The sequence below is a fragment of the Acartia tonsa genome, chromosome 1 (assembly GCF_053477335.1).
Source record: "Acartia tonsa isolate MP-2025a chromosome 1, ASM5347733v1, whole genome shotgun sequence".
In the NCBI taxonomy this organism is placed as follows: Eukaryota; Metazoa; Arthropoda; class Copepoda; order Calanoida; family Acartiidae; genus Acartia; species Acartia tonsa.
In genome coordinates this window covers 20,447,364-20,466,589 of record NC_137260.1, presented here as the reverse complement: position 1 = coordinate 20,466,589, position 19,226 = coordinate 20,447,364, and the positions used below count along the sequence as shown (strand labels likewise).

Genomic DNA, 19,226 nt, shown 5'->3' with positions numbered 1-19,226 from the left:
CTTTTGTATTTTTTCTTTTTCTTTAAAAGTCCATACAGTGACTATTAGCTACCAAAAGGTTGATAAACTTTCTGTTCATAGTATAACTTGCAAACTTTTGCTATGATTACCAAAGTCGGAAAAAGCCCCCCCCCCCCCCCCCCATCTAGGTGTGACACAAATTAAGCAGACATATCTTTCGGTGTAAATGTTTTTTGCAAAAATATGCGAATAGAAACATTATTATTCAATTCAGATACGATACCGGCAAACATATGCGTTAAAGTCTTATTTTAAACTAACCATTTTTCATTTTAATATCCGCGGAAAGCTGTACATAGCGAAAAATAACTATTTTAACTCAGATGGAAACAAGTATAAAAGCATCCATTAATGGCGAAACTAATATATTTAAAACAAAAACAAGATCAGAAGAAAAGACAAAGTGAGTTGTAATGCGAATCTAAAAGAAGACTATAAAGTTTAAAAAGACAGAGAGAAGTAAAAATTAAGTTACAAAGTAAATGTTTACTTTTTTTGAGGGTTTTACAGGAAAATAAGACATTTTTCTTTATTAGCAACGAAATAAAACTCATTTCTTCATGCTAATCTTCGTCTGAATTTTCTCTATCTAAATCCTTTTTTTTTGATAATTGAATTAAAAGAGTCAATGAATCATTGACGATAATGAATGAATAAGAAAAGAAATTCTAGTTGTCCCGTCACGTCTCTAATGAGGGAAGAAAAGAAAAGGGGAATAAAACTTTAGGGGGGGGAGAAAGAGTCATAGGGGAGGGTACTTGGAATGTAAGTATAAGGCCAAATGAGGGACATTTTGCTTAAATATTTAATAAAAATTCACGGATCTCCTTAAAATCAATAAGATTTTTTAATTCTAAATTATTTATTTTTGTATCCAATCGGATGCTTTTTTTCTGGTACTCAAAAAGGTAAATAAAACGATAATACCATTTTAGACCTCATGGTTTAAGGCTATTTTCAAAGAAAATAGTTCTCCAAAAACATATCTAAAGAATTTCTTTCGGTTTTTAAAATAAAGATTCGCTGCATTTATTAGACTTTTATTTCTTGTGTTCTAGTGATGTTTAAAACTATATATATGATAAATGTTTACCTAAAAAATATAAAATAATTCTTGCAAAATTCAGAAGAACAGTGTAGCAAACTTGGGCCCAATATACTTGAACCTCCCTAAAATTACCCCCCCCCCCCCATTATTAATATACCTACTTCCATTCTCTGCCTCCCCCTACCTTACTCCGACCAATTATAACCATCTCGATCCGTCGAAGAGACAGCGTAGCCGCTTCAGTTGCAAATAAACCTTTGCCGTGTAAACATATACTGCCCAAATTTTTAAAAATGTGAAAAAACATGCTTTTTTAGCATTTAAAGAATAATATATACTAGTTATTTAATAAAAATGTGATTTTACGTTGAAACTAGTTCTGAAGTATGATATAAGTGAAACTAAAAATACAAAAAAACTTAGTTATACAAAAAAATACAATGTTTTACTCTAAAAGTGCAATAATTATAATATTGTACACAATTAGTGTACAATTTGTACACTATGTACACAGTGAACACCCGCCAATAGTGAGAACTATGTACACATGTGATGCACCCCTGCTGCTAGAATGTCAGGAGGGTGAAAAGATAAATTTAGTTCGAGCTAACTATGGAAGATTTTCTGTATCTGTCTGCAATCCTTTAGGTTTTTTTGTCATCCTTACAAAGTGAAAATTAATTTCAAGTAAAAAATTTGGTTTTATTTGAATTTGATGAAGCAATGTTCTTAGGTAGAGTAAGGTGAAGATTAAAAACAAACTGTGTCTTTTGTCTTGCAAGTCAATCTTTGTTGTTAAAATATTTTTTTTTAAATTTCAATATTACTTAAGGTTCTAAAAAGGTTCATGATAGCTTCTTTTAAAAAGAAGCATAATTTCCGTTTTAAGAATTTAAGTTTAAATAGATCAATTTTATGATTATTTAAAAAAAAAACAGAAGCAGATAGGCCCCAAGGCTCTAGGCTCTCGAGGTTCGAAGAGGAAGATAGATGGACTAGAAAAAAAGCTTAAATTCATCTCAAGACTTAATTCTGAAAATGGAGATCTTAATTTGCAGACAAAAGAACTTAACCACTTTATATAATAGGATACCATAGATACAATACCAAACCTATTTATACAATTTAAATCGAAACAACGATAAAATTATAGAGAAATTGCACAAATTTTAAAATTATAAGCAATTAAAGTTCTGCATGACAAGGTGGTCATTTATCTACTACGCTTTTCCATTTATTTATTACTTATATATCATTAATTTCATTTATTTATTAGTAGTTTCATTTATTTATTTATTACCTTTAAACTATAGAAATAATATCAAGTACTTCTAAAAGGGACAATCTATGTTTTCCCATTAACTGTATGGTTTTTTTTTTAAATTACCTCTTGTAGATATAAAGACAAACGAACCCAGTATTAGTGTCGGACTGATTATGACGTAACAAAAAAAATTAGCCAATGAGAGGACCTTATTGACCAATGGTAAAATTCATAGTAGCCTCTCATTGGCTAATTTTTTTTGTTACGTCATAATCAGTCCGACACTAATACTGGGTTCAAGACAAACTGAAGGGAAATTAATATTGTGATTGAGTAAAAGTTAAGTGTTCTTATATTAACGAACGAGTTGATTCGCCTCTAGCTTCTAGGGAAGAACCACAGATCAGTCTAAAACCACCCTAGGACATTTAGAGCGCTTTCTTTAAAAATATAACAAATTAGGACATGCATTTTACTTCTGTAACTTCAGATAAAAAAAACCTTACTGCTTTATATTATAGGAAGATGAAAGCTAAACTTTTTCATGTAAAAGGTTAAAGATGCGTAGTGTCCTCTATTTGATACCCAATCTGTTGTATAATGTATGACGAGATCCAAATTTTACAGCTTAATTGCAACTTTAGTTACAAATAATTTTTAATCTGGGAAAGGGATATAGGAACTGCAGAAAATTGTGGCCTTCATCTATTATGCGATTAATTTGAATACTATCCTTTTCTTCATCATACTATTGTACCCTAAGATGCAATAAAAAGTTAATCCCCATAATTCTTTTAGTGGAGAATAACCGTGTTTCTATATGTTTTTGTATTTTAAAGATCAGAATTAATTAGAATTGTTTTAAACTTTACTTCAAATAATTAAAAGACAGTGAAAATTAAAATAAATCAATTGTTTTCCAAGATCTTCTTCCCCTGTACTAGCAATTTTTTTCACCTTAAGATAAAAGATTAATTTACAAACTGTATGATGTTTTCTATCTTTTAAAATTTACGATGTTTTCTATTAAATTTTATGACATCATTTTTAAGTACAGCTGCTTTTTAAATTAGTTTGTATGTAAACGCTTATTTTAAGCAAATTTTTTTCCATTTATTTTACAGGAAAACATCAAGTAAAATTTATTACAATAAAAATTGTTTAATAGAATACCGTTCAAAGGAACATAACCTTACATAATAGTAACCGGATTGCTGTGTGTGTGCCTATACCAAAGGATTCGCTAAACGATATGCTTCTTCTTCACAGTGAACCTTCATAGTTCCTGGGCAGGTTTATAACTCTCTGGGGGAAGGGTACTTTTACCCTGCAAAGATATATCACCTCTAGAAAAAAATCCCCCACAGAATAATTAATTTATGTATTCTAGATATGACTAAAATTTAAATTGGGGCAGGGGCCAACTTACCCTCCTTAAGTACCCCTAGAAGCCTGTGAAAATGATTGACCTTGTTTTATTTTTAAATCTCCATACAGAAAATTACTAATACCTACAAATCAATAAATTAACAGCAGATTAGTTCTTTTAAAAAAATTGTTTTAGGGTTTTGATCTTTGTAAGTCAATTTAAATACACCAAACCTTAAAAAAAATTCTCAGGGATCTGAATGGATAAGACAATTGAGGATTATATGTTCCCCCTCCCCCCCTCCCCCTCCATTTACGATAAACAAAATTTCTCTTTTTGTAGATCAACATTATTATTAGGAAAGTTTGGACACAGAGGTTTGTAAAACAGATCGGAAATTTGTGCCCAAAGTTTTTAACCCAACAAATAGGAGAACGTATTTATTGAACTCTCCTACCAGTATGATCTTTTTTACTGCTCAATTCTTGAAAAGTTATTACTTTAAATTGAATTTTGCCCTTTTTTAGAGAAAAATAAGTAATTTTAAAGCAAGTACTTGATGAATCATGCATAGCGTAAAAATTACATAAAAAAACTAAAGAGAATAGGGATTTTATTTGATACCTAAGTTTATTTTAAAAACCAGAAAATTAGAAACATGGTAAATTTTTTAAAAAAGAGATAAAAGTAAAAAAAGACTAATCATAGTCGTCAGGGGCGTCCAAGCTTTTTATTTTGGGGGGGGGGTAAAATGGCGCGCGAAGCGCTCCGCAAATTTTTTTTACCCCCCCCAAAATTTTTACCCCGGGGGTAAAATTTGCTTGGGGGGGGTAATTACCCCCCCTGAAATCTGTTGGCAGGGGTAAAATTTGTTTACCCCCCTAAAATTTACCCCCGGGGTAAAATTTTTGGGGGGGGGGTAATTTAAATTTTATAAAAAATTTAGTATTAAAAATGCGCGCGAAGCGCGCAAAAATTTTTTTTGTTAGAGATTTTCTATTTTGGGGGGAGTATTTACCCCCCCAAAATGGTTTGGGGGGGTGGTAAATACCCCCCCCCCAAAATCGTTGGGGGTGCCTACGGCACCCCCAAGGTAGGGGTAATTTTTTTTGGGGGGGGTATTGTTCACAAAATTTTGGGGGTGCCAAATGGCCCATTACCCCCCCCCCCTTGGACGCCTATGATAGTCGTACACAATCTAAATTATAGAGAAGCTTCAATACAAAAAAGCAATGTAAAAAAATTGTAGCTAAAAGTTAATGAATAAAGTAGATAAAAATCTACTAGATATGCAAATATTATATTTAGGCCACAAAACGTTGCGAACTTTTTTTTGCAGAGTTCCTTCGTTAGCACAAAAAAAGATAAGAAAAATAGAGCAAAAAAAAACAAATAACAAACTTAAAGTATTTAAAAACTAACCCGCAAAATAGAAGGATTTTTTTAAAAAGGTTTTAAAAAGTTTAGTTTTTAATTGTAATTATATGCTTCAAAATAAAGTTCTTGCATATGTATTTGCTATTAGAGATACTTATTTATTTTATGTTATTAAAACACTTATGTTTTGCATTATTTGATAAACAAAAAAGATAAAAGTATGCATTTTACGCTGCAAAGGGCCACCAGGGAGGGATATTTTAACCAGAGAAAATATATTTTTCCATCAATTTATATGCCAGCCTTAAATCAATCGATATATAATATTACTTGGATGATCCATTCACCTCATATTGGATAAACGAACGGACCAATAAATGAGGTACATATTAGAAAGCTAAATTGACGACAAATTTTCCCCTGTCAATATATCCTATTTCCATTCCTAAATCACATCTGATTCTCTATCATTAATGAAATTTAGAGGCAAAACATATTCTTCAGATTACATTTCCCTGAGGAAACTTTTGATATATGATTAAAGTACAAATATGTGCAGTAATTATCTATAATTTTCATAAGAAATTAATCCTACAGTATAAAGTAATAGGTTGTGTGTTTGTGCAATAAGATCTCGTAGGTTTATTATACAATTTGACAATCTAACCACTGGACCGATAGTGATTAATCTTATTTCAAATAGAATAGTTAAAGCCATTTTCCTGGAAGTGGTAAACTCCCTTCTTGGGAGATTTTAGGATGTTAAGAGATTAGACAATGAAAAATATATATTCAAGTACATCCCCATCGATGAAAAAACTTTTGTAGCTTAAAATTATTGGTTGAAATGTATATGAAATAAATAAATATGATTGAACTTATCCGATGAAAAGTTAAATGTCGTTAATTCATCAAAAATGCAAACTTTCCATAAAAAGGTATCGCAAAACTCTATAAAATGTGCCCAAAATACAGGGAAAAGTGCAAAAAGTATTGAACAAAAATTGTTCCTTTTTTATGTACAAAAGCATTAAAAATTGAGTTGAAAGTATATTGAGTGTGCGAAATGTGAAAATGTTCCATTTTGACATATTTATTACTTGGAAAAGCAGCTGTCTATTGTAAAGTAAAATAAAATAAAAGTAGCATTTTTTTCTATGCAATGAACAACAAGTACAATTTTGTAATGAATGTAAATTTTTTTCATTTGTTTTTGTTTTACCGATGTCTTTATCTAAATAACTAAAATGTATATTTGTAATGAATTAAAATGATGAAAATGTTTTTAGGATTTATTCTTTAAAAGTAAAATACCTCACACGTTTTTAAAATTAAATCTTTTTTAAAAAACATGTATGTATAGACAGGTCTTTAAAGCTAGTGAAAAGATAGAGATATTAACAAAAAAATTTAATTTTTGTTAGTTAATCAATGACTATGATAACGGAAATACGGATAACTAGGATTACAGAGATGCTGCGTAACTAATACACATAAAATATAATAGGGAAGGGATAAATACTCTTTTAAAGAAAAGTTAAAAATCAATATGAGTTGAGGATATGAAATTTTTATGATGATAAAATTACATTTATTGTAGATTTAAATTATTGGTTTAAAAGTTTGAACATTACTAGTTCAATAAAGATTTGATAAAAAGTTCCCAAGGTTTTAAAATTAACAAATGATAAAGCACGTTTATAAACTTTGGGTACTAATATAATTTACAGTTCAATGCCTTCTGCCTCCCTGTGTTTACTGATCTATTAACCTGATTGTCTTTAAAAATCTGCAAATTTTTTTTCTCATAAGCTTTGTCTGTTTCTTTGATTACAATGAACTAAAGCTAACAATAGTAAAATCAAAGAATTCCCATACCCAATATATTTGAAAATATTTAGGTTTTGTAAAATTCATTTTAAACATCATAAGACGAGATTAAAAATAATAATTTAATTTTACAAAATTTTAAAATCTATGACCATTTCTATAATATTTTATTGTGCTTTTCTCATTTTTTGCTGGACTGTAAGTACTGTAATCTCTTAATTTAGCATAGCAATTCCAAAAATTAATAAATAACAATTGAATAAAAGATCGAAAAAGAAGCTTTAAAGAGTTTTTTTTAATAATGAAAAAATGCTATGGTTTTATTACATTTAAATTTACATATACAAACTTCAGTTTTCTTATTTATATAATTTATTATTTTATATAGTTTTTTAATTATCTATCCCTCTATCCCTGAATATATTTATCTATAACGATATTATTTCCTTGTAAAATAAGGTTAATATAGTTCTATAATTATCTATCCCTCTATCCCTGAATATATTTATCTATAACGATATTATTTCCTTGTAAAATAAGGTTAATAGAGTTCTTTAATTATCTATCCCTCTATCCCTGAATATATTTATCTAAAACGATATTATTTCCTTGTAAAATAAGGTTATTAGAGTTTTTTAATTATCTATCTCTCTATCCCTGAATATATTTATCTATAACGATATTATTTCCTAGTAAAATAAGGTTAATATAGTTCTATAATTATCTATCCCTCTATCCCTGAATATATTTATCTATAACGATATTATTTCCTTGTAAAATAAGGTTATTAGAGTTTTTTAATTATCTATCTCTCTATCCCTGAATATATTTATCTATAACGATATTATTTCCTTGTAAAATAAGGTTAACATAGTTCTATAATTATCTATCTCTCTATCCCTGAATATATTTATCTATAACGATATTATATCCTTGTAAAATAAGGTTAATATAGTTCTATAATTATCTATCCCTCTATCCCTGAATATATTTATCTATAACGATATTAATTCCTTGTAAAATAAGGTTATTAGAGTTCTTTAATTATCTATATCTTTATCCCTGAATATATTTATCTATAACGATATTAATTCCTTGTAAAATAAGGTTAATAGAGTTCTTTAATTATCTATCCCTCTATCCCTGAATATATTTATCTATAACAATATTAATTCCTTGTAAAATAAGGTTATTAGAGTTATTTAATTATCTATCCCTCTATCCCTGAATATATTTATCTATAACAATATTATTTCCTTGTAAAATAAGGTTAATAGAGTTCTTTAATTGGAAACCATATAAATCGATGTTTCATAGAAACCAGCAAAAATTTATAATGCTTTAAATAGTAAAAATAATGACTTTGTTTTTGTTTATGAAAGCTATCAAAACAGTCGAACGGTCTTATGAATAAATACAATACAATATTTAAGAATCTTCAAGCAAATTACAATTCTAAATTTAATTTACTTATCCAGACTGACAAAGTAAGTTTAAATATGATTTTTTAGTTTAAAAGTAGATTAAACATATTTCTGCCATCTTTTAAAATCAAAGTCCAGTAGGATATATAATAGATGTCCTAGAATACAAACAAAAAGTAAAAGAAAAAGATTCTGCTATACTTAAATTTTTGTATTATTGTATGACCTAAAAACATCATTTATAACACAACATGGCTTACCCCATATGAAATAATTTTTATCAGTTCTTAATTAAACTTACCTTTTTAAAAATCTAAGCAAAATACCTAAATAATTGTTGTAATGTTGTTGTAATGTTGTTGTTTTAATCTTTTATTTCAAACTTTTTCAGTAGTCATCTGTATTTTATGGTGATACCTAAGATTCAAAATAATTTGTGACATTGTTCTATATAAATGTATGTTTAATATCTTTGATCATATTTGCTGTTATCTAATGTCTCATGCCTATATTTTTTAGACAAAATGAATTGAAAATGATTGCTAAAATCGAAATATATCTTCATGTCTTAGAATAGTGTAATTTTTTTAAAAATAGGTTGAAAAACATACTAACTTTAAAATATGAATAAAATGAACTAAATCAAGTCAACTTAGACATGTTAAAATTGTCCTATAAATTTCAAATTTTGCATTATTATTCCTAAAGCAGTTAGGTGCAATTTAGAAAGCGTAGCAACTCTATAGGTAATCAAGTCCTAATAATGAATGAATGTCCTTTTACTGTATTCACGCAATTTTGTTCGTTTGTCCTTCTTTCTGATTTTTGAGCTTCACTTTTATGGATGTTTTCATCCTTGTGTATATATAGTCTTATGTTGTAACAATAACAGCAAAAACTGTTCAACCTAATTTTGTTTTTATGTAAAACAAACATTTATCGAACAAAACCATTAAAATAGATTTTGAACTATTGAAGCAGAAATTCGAATATTATGTTTAAAAACCGTGCCCAAATCATTAATCTATTTATTTCTCCCCCCAAATGCTAAAATTACAGTTATGTTTCTTTTTAATATCTTTTTTTTAAAAGAATAAACAGCAAGGATGATATAAATCACAAGATCGTAAAGCCTATTAGTTTTATGATTTTTTAAAAAAAGATTTTGTGAGTAAATTCTCATTTTCACTAGAAATAGTTATGATTAGCTTTAACGCAATATTTTTATTTATGTAATGATAAATTTATCTTTCTCTACTCATGTCTACTAATTTTTATTTCTACCCAAAACCCCCAAGAATTTTAGAGAAGAACAATTAATTTTCTGTTACCCTATTCCTGCGCCCCTGCTTTTTTGTGAGATAATTTAGTCCTGTGTGGGATTTTTAGGTCATCAGAGTCCAATAGATTACAATTACATAGAAAATAAGAACCTTCATTACTTTTTTATTTTCTACAAAATATTACTGCATAACATTATCTACTGTTGTAGAATATATCATATATATAGAATAGAATATATCAAATTAAAAGTAAATATTTTCACATTGCAAAATATTTTCCAGTTCTATGCAAATTAAATACAAATTTATGCGAGCATTTATATCAATTTAATGGTATATCATCATTCTAAGTATATGGAATCTATGTTTCTCTGATTACAATTGATAAATCATGTTTGGGGGTCAAAGCAAAAAAAATACATTAAAGCATTGCTTACAATTTAGTTCAATATGATTTTATTTGTACAGTTCAGGGATCTTAAGGGATAAGACAATGGATGATGAATTTCCCCTCCCCTACCAAATTATGTATAATCCCTCGTTTAGATTAAATTTATCAGTATACTAGGAAATTTTGTAAGATAACGAATAGCAGAAGTTTTGGCTTGAGTATAACTTATAGTTCAATGTACCCTCCCTTCTTTAGCAAAGCTTCTCTAATATCTGCCTAGTTTGTTTGTTTTCTTCTTCTGTGGTTGTTATATCATAATTGACAGCCAAGGCAAAACGCACATTCAATTATTATTGATGATTTAGTGCAATGTTGTTTTAAGGCTTTGACAAAAACAAAATCAATCTATTTTTTAACCTTTGAAAAAATAACTTCTTGTCTTTGTCAAAATATTAATGAAACATTGACGTTCTAATAAAAGTCCTAGAAAAGTTCTTCAAAATTTAATGAAAATGGTCATAAGTGACCTAATATAGAGCTAACCTTACGAGATATATATGACAAATTTCTTAAAACAGTAATAAATGGCAATTTATCGTCATCTAACATTAATATTAACATTATTACAAGAATTTTTAATAGCAACATAAAACTTTACCATATTTTAAATCTCTTTATAAACCTTCATCTTCTGTGTTTTGCTATGTGTTTTTCAGTATAACAGTTCTTATTTCTTTGTAAAATATTATTAAAACATATTTTCTTTTGTATATTCTGTTAAGGTATGATATTGCAAAAATGTTCATAAAAACCAACAAAAATAAAGTCTTTGCAAAATAACTTCCTGTAACTTTTTATGATTTTATCGATATGCATTTTCAAAGATTTATATCGACAATATTGCTTTTATAAGCTGTCGTTGCTGATATCGACATTCTAATTATATCGAAATTAAAAAGATACAATTATTTGATGAAAGGCTGTTTATTTTATAGGGTAAACTGGTAAGTTTTTTTGGGGTTAGAAAGAAGGAAATTTGATTAATGTACTCTTCCCTCCTTTTGCTGTAGCTTTTATCGACAAATATCTTTGAGTACAAATAAAAAGGTGTGATTATCAAAACACCATAGTGTTGCAAATCCAATCAAAATCAATGACTTGGAAATTTGCGTAAAAATTTCGTGCTATTTTTACCCAAAGATTTTTTACCTAAAGGGGCGGAAAATAGCAGATTTTAAAACTATGCGTAGTATATTGATATATTAGAGTAAAACAATAGAGGGGGAAGTTGTTAAAAAAAAACTGCTCCACCCCTGGACCCTGTACCAAATTTCAATTGGGTCTTTGAATAATAGCTAATAGTATAGTAAATATTAACAAAGCCAAGTCTGAAGTCGCTAAAAAAAGGAGAAAGCAATTTGTTAGCAGACAAAAAAAAGGGACTAGGTAAATGTCTGGTTCATACAGCTATACTTAAAACAAACATTTATTATAATTATAATAAAAAAGATTAATATAACTATTTATACTAAGATAATTTAAACTATGCTTCGAATCATCCATATTTTAAAAATAAGTACAACCATTCTTACCCTAATATTTTTTCGTTGCAAAAACGGCTCTATCCGTTTTAAAGATATTTTTAACACTTAATAAGCATTTTGGAGGATGACAATTTATGAAAATCAGGCTTGATGAATATTTCCACACACTGCACTTCTCTGACGACAATACACACCATTCAACACATGTAAGTACATTTATAGTAGCTTTGTTTCTCTACAACTAGTATTTGTCAGTATGTACGTTGCTTTTGGTATATGTAAAAAGTAAAGAATGAGTATTAATAAACCAATTTAAAAACTTAACCATATAAAACCTATATTCTTATTGTTTGATATTAAACAAGGCTTAGATAACAAATAAATGATGTATGTAAAACTATTTGAAGATTGCTTTTAAAAGCATACATTCCTTTGTCCAAAAAACCTATTTTACATTTTTTCATTCGATATGTTTTTTCTTATTTTATGCACAAAATTATGCCCAATTCTCCGCCTATAAAATGCTCTAAATCTATCATCCACGACTTCGTAAAAAAGTAATTTTTAGAATAGATACATAATTGATTCTTTTGATATTGTCCTGTTTGTTTTTTGTATTAACTAATCAATTGTTTTACAATTAATTCATTATTAATTATTTTATAATTTTAAAAATAATTCATTGAGGGTACAAGAATAATTATCGATAACTTATTATAAAATAAGCCAGTTACGTGGCTATGGGCGAGCCTCCAGCGGCTTTATATTCAAAGAGAGAGGGGCTAGAAAGTTAGCTTAAAGTATCCGAAAGACTTCTGAAATCTGAAAATAGAATGGCCTAAAACAATTACAGGAGCTATGTTAAGCTTACCTAAAAAAAAGTTACCTCAATCAGTTCAGTAGTTATTGAGATATTAAGCTTCAGACAAAAAAAACACTTACTACCTTATGTAATAGGATGTAGTTTAATAAAATCTCAGCAGGACAAAACAAAGCATTTTGTTAAGCTGTACAACTCTTTATTAAGCTATTTTTAGTTTAAAAGAGACATTAATGAAATAAGAAAGGGGACACTAAATGAAAAGGAGAAAATTAGTTATCTATATTAAAAACTCTTAAGATAAAAAAGGATATTTTTATAAAACTACGTAAAATACCTACACATTAGGAAAATTGATAGATGTAGAGGTGAAATATCTTTAATAGGGAAGATTCTGTAAAATCATTGTATTTTTAGACGCATTGCTATGCAAAAATGATGTTTATTGTCCCTGTTTTCTTTATGTTATGTTATATTATACGTGAAGATCATTTAATCATTAAACTCCTACGCGCCATACCTATGCAAAATTACAGTCCATCCGCACGGTGTTCCAAAGTTTGGAGGATTTTCAAACATTTTCATTAGAACACAACTAAACCCAATGAAAATATATTTTCCAGTTTGGCTTTAAAAACGCTGGATTTTAACCCGTTCTTAGCTTCACCTAAAAATCATGTATAGCATTGTATTACAGACAATTTTTCACTTATTAAAATAAAAATCATAAGATTATTATCTTCGGCTAACAAAACTGGTCTCAATCCTAAAATTTTTCATTTTAATATTCGCGGAAAGCTATCAGTAATACGATGCGATAATAGTTATTTCTCGCATCGTATTATAAATAGCTTTCTGCGGTACCTCGGGGCTAAAAAAAACTAGTTTTAATCTTATAATTGTACATTTTTATATTCGTAGAAAACTGGATATAATACGATGCTAGACATAGTTTTTTCGTATGGATGAAAACGGGTTCCTATCCACCGGATTCGAATGAATACAAGAAAGAAATATAACAGAAAGAAATAAAACTCGAAAGATTTTTTTCAAAAAATCAATATAGCCCTCTGAAAATCCTCTAAAAATAATATGTTTGTGGCATCAGTGATTGGTTATGTGGCATGGTAATTTTATTGTTTGATATTGTGAAAAGGAACATGTTATGCCTTGTACTTATGTGTTCTACAATGGAATAACTGTTTAAAAGTACACTCTTTGTTGATTTTTATTTCTTAAAAAAGAGAGTTAGGTTGAATAATTGTGTAAAATTACAATAATTTCATTGCTTTATATTGGCTTTATATTATCCTATGATATAAGGTAGCAAGGTTTTTAATGTCAGTAGCTAAAAATTTTGACAACTAATAAACAGATTTAGTTCTTCAATTTAGGGAAGCTTTACATAGGTCCAGGGAAGGTATTTTAGATTTTAGATTAAAATCTTGAGATGGTTTAAGGCTATTTTCTTGCTCTTCCATACATATTCTTATACTAAGCTTCTAAATGATATGGGCGCAGCAGCTAGTATTAGTTTAAATGCTATATGAAAAACTTTCAGAAGACATTTTTTACAAAACTTATTTTTATTGATATGAAAGAGTTTAAATATACCCAAAATCTAAAAAAAAGCTAGATATTCTAAAATTGAAGTATCCTTTTTAAAAGTGATGTAAAAATGAGGCTTATTAGGGCTAAATTGTTTTTTCTTTCTATGCATTGCACACACATACACACACAAACAGCTAGGATCACAAAGAAAGGTGTTTATTATACATTGGAAAACATAAGAATACATTCTTTTAGTTGGGTAGCTAATCATAAAGTTGTATATTATGGATATATCAAATATGTTTGGGGGAAAATAGGGTGATTACCTACTACCTCCCCCCCCCAAAAAAAATTCCCTTTTCTCTCACTTTATCTTCTCTCTCTATCTCTCTATCTCTCTCTCTATCTATCTATTTGTTTATCTATTTTCTTTCTCATTCTAGCCTTTGAAACTCTCCCAAAATATGTCTCTCCACTTAAGTTTATAAAGAAATTGTGTACATTTTTTACGATGAGATACCCAACTTTTTAAGAGGTATATTAAACATATGTAGAATTTACTTCTTTTATTGGCTTTAAATACCTATTACAACTATAAAATACAATCTAGCTATTGAAGATAATAATTCATAATTTAGAAAAATATAATTAAACAAATTGATATTACATGTCCAACTTTTAAGGATTATTTTAAAGTGTAGTAATGGTTTTGAATACTTATTAGAACTATAAAATACAATCTAGGCATTTAATATAACACTACTTATGCATTTAGAAAAATATAATTTAGAAAATACTGATAGATACCCAACTTTTAAGGGGTATATTAAACATGTGTAGAATTCACCTCTTTTATTAGCTTTAAATACCCATTATAACTTTATATACAATCTAGGCATTGAATAAAAACACCAATTTTTTTGTATTAGGAAAAATAATACTGTAAACAAATTAATGATAATACTATCTAAGAAGTATATTAAACAAGTGTATAATATTATTGTAAAAATTAATTAATAGATACCCAACTTTTACTGAGCTGTATAAAAGCGAAACTCTCCTACATTAAGGGTCCGTCCATCTATGGATGTTGTCATCGATCCATAAGCTAAAATTCTTCTAATCAAAAAAAAACTTTTTTAATGTTGTTTTACAAAAAAAATAGTATTAATCACTTGAACTCAATTAAATAGGTAAGAGATGGACAAATGTTACCTACATATTTCAAGGCCAAATTTAACTATAGCTTACAAATTTATCTAACATTGACCTATCACTGTAACCCTGACGGTTTTTCTTGTTCTAAAATTGCACTTTGCTATATGCATTGGTTCCTGCCAATTAGGCATGTACGTATGTATGTGTGTTCTTATGGTCATAGATAATATTCTGTAAAAACAAATAACATAATCTATATCGGTATTATTCTTAATATCTAAAATTACTGATTTAATTGATAGCTAGTAATGGTTTTATTAAAAGCAGTTTTTATAAAATTTTCCCTTAAAAATATGATATGATATACATTGATTGATCATTTTTCCATAAATCTATTTTTGGTTTCAGGACAAACGGAGGAGTGACAAACGTCGAAGTGTCTAAAATATTAGTTAATTAAGTATTTCTAAACAGGTTAGGTTAGGTTAGGCTATGAATATTCAAATAAGTCCCCCCACAGGGGTTAGGCATTTAACAAAACCTATAAGATGTTTAAAATAGGTTATGTTATAAGGTAAAGTGTCCACTCCGACGTTTGTCACTCCTGCGTTTGTCCTAGAACTCTATTTCTCCAACACTATTGCCTTCTTTTTCTGATTCCCCATACCGCTATGACTGCGCTTGCACGCAGATTTGCACTCATAATTATGAGTGTAGGAGTGTGAAATCAAGAATATATGGATAAATAGAAACATCCCCCAACAAAATGAAAATACTCAAAAGTCCAAAAAACATTATTTGACTGAAAAATTTTTTTCATACACCACTGAATTTAAGAGGGTTGTGCCTTTATTTTACTTGACACTGCTTTTAAATGCTTTAGGGATATAGATCCATGTTTGGAGGGGTGGACACCACCACCATCCCTCACCCCCTTTCTAAATGCTTTCTGGATATTAATTATTATCTAATTGTGTAAATATGTGATACAATACAATACAAAAGTCTCCAAAAAGTCATTTATGTAATAATCATTTTGAACTTAACGTTAAACAAACTATTTGAATTGTAGAGTAGTTAATATTACAATGCTTGTTCTCTCGATTCCTGCATATGAACTGTGTATTTCTTAGTCTATTTATTTGTACTTGTCGATATACATACATGACATACAAAAAAGCAACAAAAACAGACAATAAGAAATTCACACATTGTTAGGTTAAATTTTTCATGAAAATCAATGAAAAAGTTAAGAATAAGAAAATCTTGATTATAATGAACAGACCAAATGAAAAAAAATAAAATTATTGAATTTAAAAAGGGGTACATTTTCTGCTAAAATTTATCTAGCATGGTTGTAAGAGCACTTATTGCCATATTTAGAATGCAACACCTTTTATGACTTCATTTGCTGCTAGCACATGACACTAATTATCTATCTATCTATATTTTTCTATGGAACATCAATTATCTATCTATCTTTAATAAAATTTTTATCCACAGCCTATATCATTTGGTATCTTGAGTATACTATTACTGTATAATGTCTACCTAATATGAATACAATGAAAGGACTATGGAAATTAATTCTTTCTTATATTTTGCTTGCAAAAAAATTATCTTCCAACGCCATATCTCTTTATTCCAGATATATCTATCTAAATATAGTTACCCACCTCTAATTATCTGCACTTAAAACTGTGTTTATTATATGTTGGAAACAAAAATGGATATACAATATATGTGGATATTATGACAGGGGAAAATTTTCGTCAATTTAGGTGTACAGGCATCATTTATTTGTCAGTTTGTTCATCTAGTAGGAGGGGAGGGGATGGGGTTAAAAGGTGGGTGGGGGGCATCGTTATTTTAACTAGCTACAAGTTTCACTTTGTTAAAGTGTATGATATTCTGGTGTAAGATCCAAGTGATAATAAATCCATTGATACAAGTCTCATTAGATGCAATTTGACGCAGCTATATGGTCAGGGTTAGTAACAATTATACAAGAATAAATATAGAAAGTGTAGAGGACCAATTATTTAATTGGACCAAAAGTAAAACATTTTAAGAACAATACGATCATATTATTGGGTATTAGGTGTACACATTTCAGTATGCAATGGAAGTTATTTTTTTTCATATTATACTATACAAAAAATCTGCTATAAACAGTTGAATTAGCTTGAATTTTTTGTCTAAAAATTTCTTACGGACAGACAAAGTGAATTATAAAGTAGCTTCGTTAATAAAAAAGACAAAGGAAATTATACCTTTTTCATTTGAATAGATTTAAGTATGATAATATATGATATTATGTCTTAAGATTTCTTTTCTTATGATGAATTTTGACAGATATAAAAATGTGCTCAGACCCCACAAGATCTTTTTGTCAGTATTTACACAAATCAGTTTGAAAAATCTGTTTTCATGTTTTAGCTTTTTTAAAAAGATTGACCCAATATATTTTTGCCTGAAAATTATTGCCTTTTTCTAACACTGTACAATGAACATCCCAGATATGGATTTAAGAAAAAATATAAGCATGATAGCAAAACATTGAATTTTGGCTTTATTGATAATGTCTCAACCATGACACTTTGGTTGAGCTTGGACTTCCGAATTAGCGGGAAGTTCACGAGATCAGTTGGCGAACATACAAAACCCCCAATACCAGGAACCATCAAGATTCAACAGCAGGTTTGAATATAGATTTATTGATGAAATTATTTCAAAAGACCTGAAATTACAAGATCAATTAATAAACAGAATAAAATATTATTCGTTATCTTAAAACTTTGAGCACTAAAAAAAATCTTTTTCTTTTCTTATGGTTAAAGAATCTTTGGAAACTTTGGCTTTAAAGGAAAATTATTTGGTTTAATAAATCATTGTTAAATGCAACAATAAGGCACATAAAAATTACTAAAACATATATTAAACATAATTAAGTTTCATGTTTAGCTGGCTAAAGCCTTTTTTTAAAACTACATATAATCGTCCTATACACCATACTTCTTAATCAAATTAACAAATTCTACCTGAAGCTCTTATGGTTTCAAATCCCTGATATACTAGGGTAGTTCACACTCAATGAGACCAATGATAGGCCTAATTTTGTTCTCCGCAATCTTCACACTCTCATATCTCATTCAAAAGTAAAGAACGTGCGCTTCAAAATAAACAAACACTCTATGCCGCGCCACATTATGAAAGGAAAGCCCTAAAAGACGACATTTGCGCTTTGATTTTGGTTTAATGATAAGGAATTTAATTTCGAACTTGATAAACACAAAGCTTCCTCGAAAAGAGGTTAAGACACACCCCCCGTTTGAAAGTCAAATTAACTTCCTTAACGAGATTCAAGGTTTTTTTCGCGCTGAGCACTAGCAACATTTCTCACTAAACTCAACTCACCATAATCACATGAGAATGGCCACATCCCGAAAACGTGACAATTTTGCTCCTAACTAAATGAAACCCCGTGAAATGCATACACAATATTATACTCCTCACTAGGACTCATAATACCTCACATTTTAGGATAGAAGGATGGGGATTGGTTTGTACCATACAACATTCCATGCACATGACAATCACAAGATCACATACACAATCCTAAAATAGATAATCCTATTAATCATGATGTTGTAAATATAACAACTATACTAATTAATAATCATTTCATAATCAATAGGCAATAAATCATTATTAATAAATCAATAAGTACCTACGAAATCAGGTTGAAATGTAAATGTAAACAAATAATGGTAAAAATAAAACGAAATAAATCTTAGACAAGAAAATTAAGATTTATAGGTACTTAAAACTAAATTTGTTAAGCATCAAAAAGAGTAGTAAGAAAAAATTTTTCAAAATCCTTGGGCAGAAAGTTTTTCAAACCTAATGAATAAGAACTGTAATATCTTAATCAACAATAAAACTTTTTAATACTTAAAGAATAGCAAAATAATATCTTTGTTAGAATTTTCATTGAAATTATGAAAAAAATACCAATTTTTCTTTGTAAAAAAAAACTTTAAATATGAATTTTCAATCATTCCTTGATCTGAATAAAAATGTTTTACTTGATTGAAATTCATATATAATTTTTTAAAAAAATCTGCTAAAAAAATACTTGATTTT

The 19,226-nt window shown here is 28.4% G+C and overlaps 1 protein-coding gene across 1 annotated transcript in view; it reads left to right on the top strand.

Annotated features, from left to right (window-relative positions):
- The first annotated feature begins 1,321 nt into the window (after nt 1-1,321).
- The window catches only part of LOC145326818 (uncharacterized), a 40,786-nt gene continuing 22,881 nt past the window's right edge, over nt 1,322-19,226 (top strand). Inside the window, exons 1-2 of the mRNA XM_080170248.1 lie at nt 1,322-1,717; nt 11,697-11,757. Coding sequence (XP_080026374.1) covers nt 1,510-1,717; nt 11,697-11,757 — 269 coding nt within the window. The 5' untranslated portion in view covers nt 1,322-1,509. The remainder of the gene's footprint in view (nt 1,718-11,696; nt 11,758-19,226) is intronic.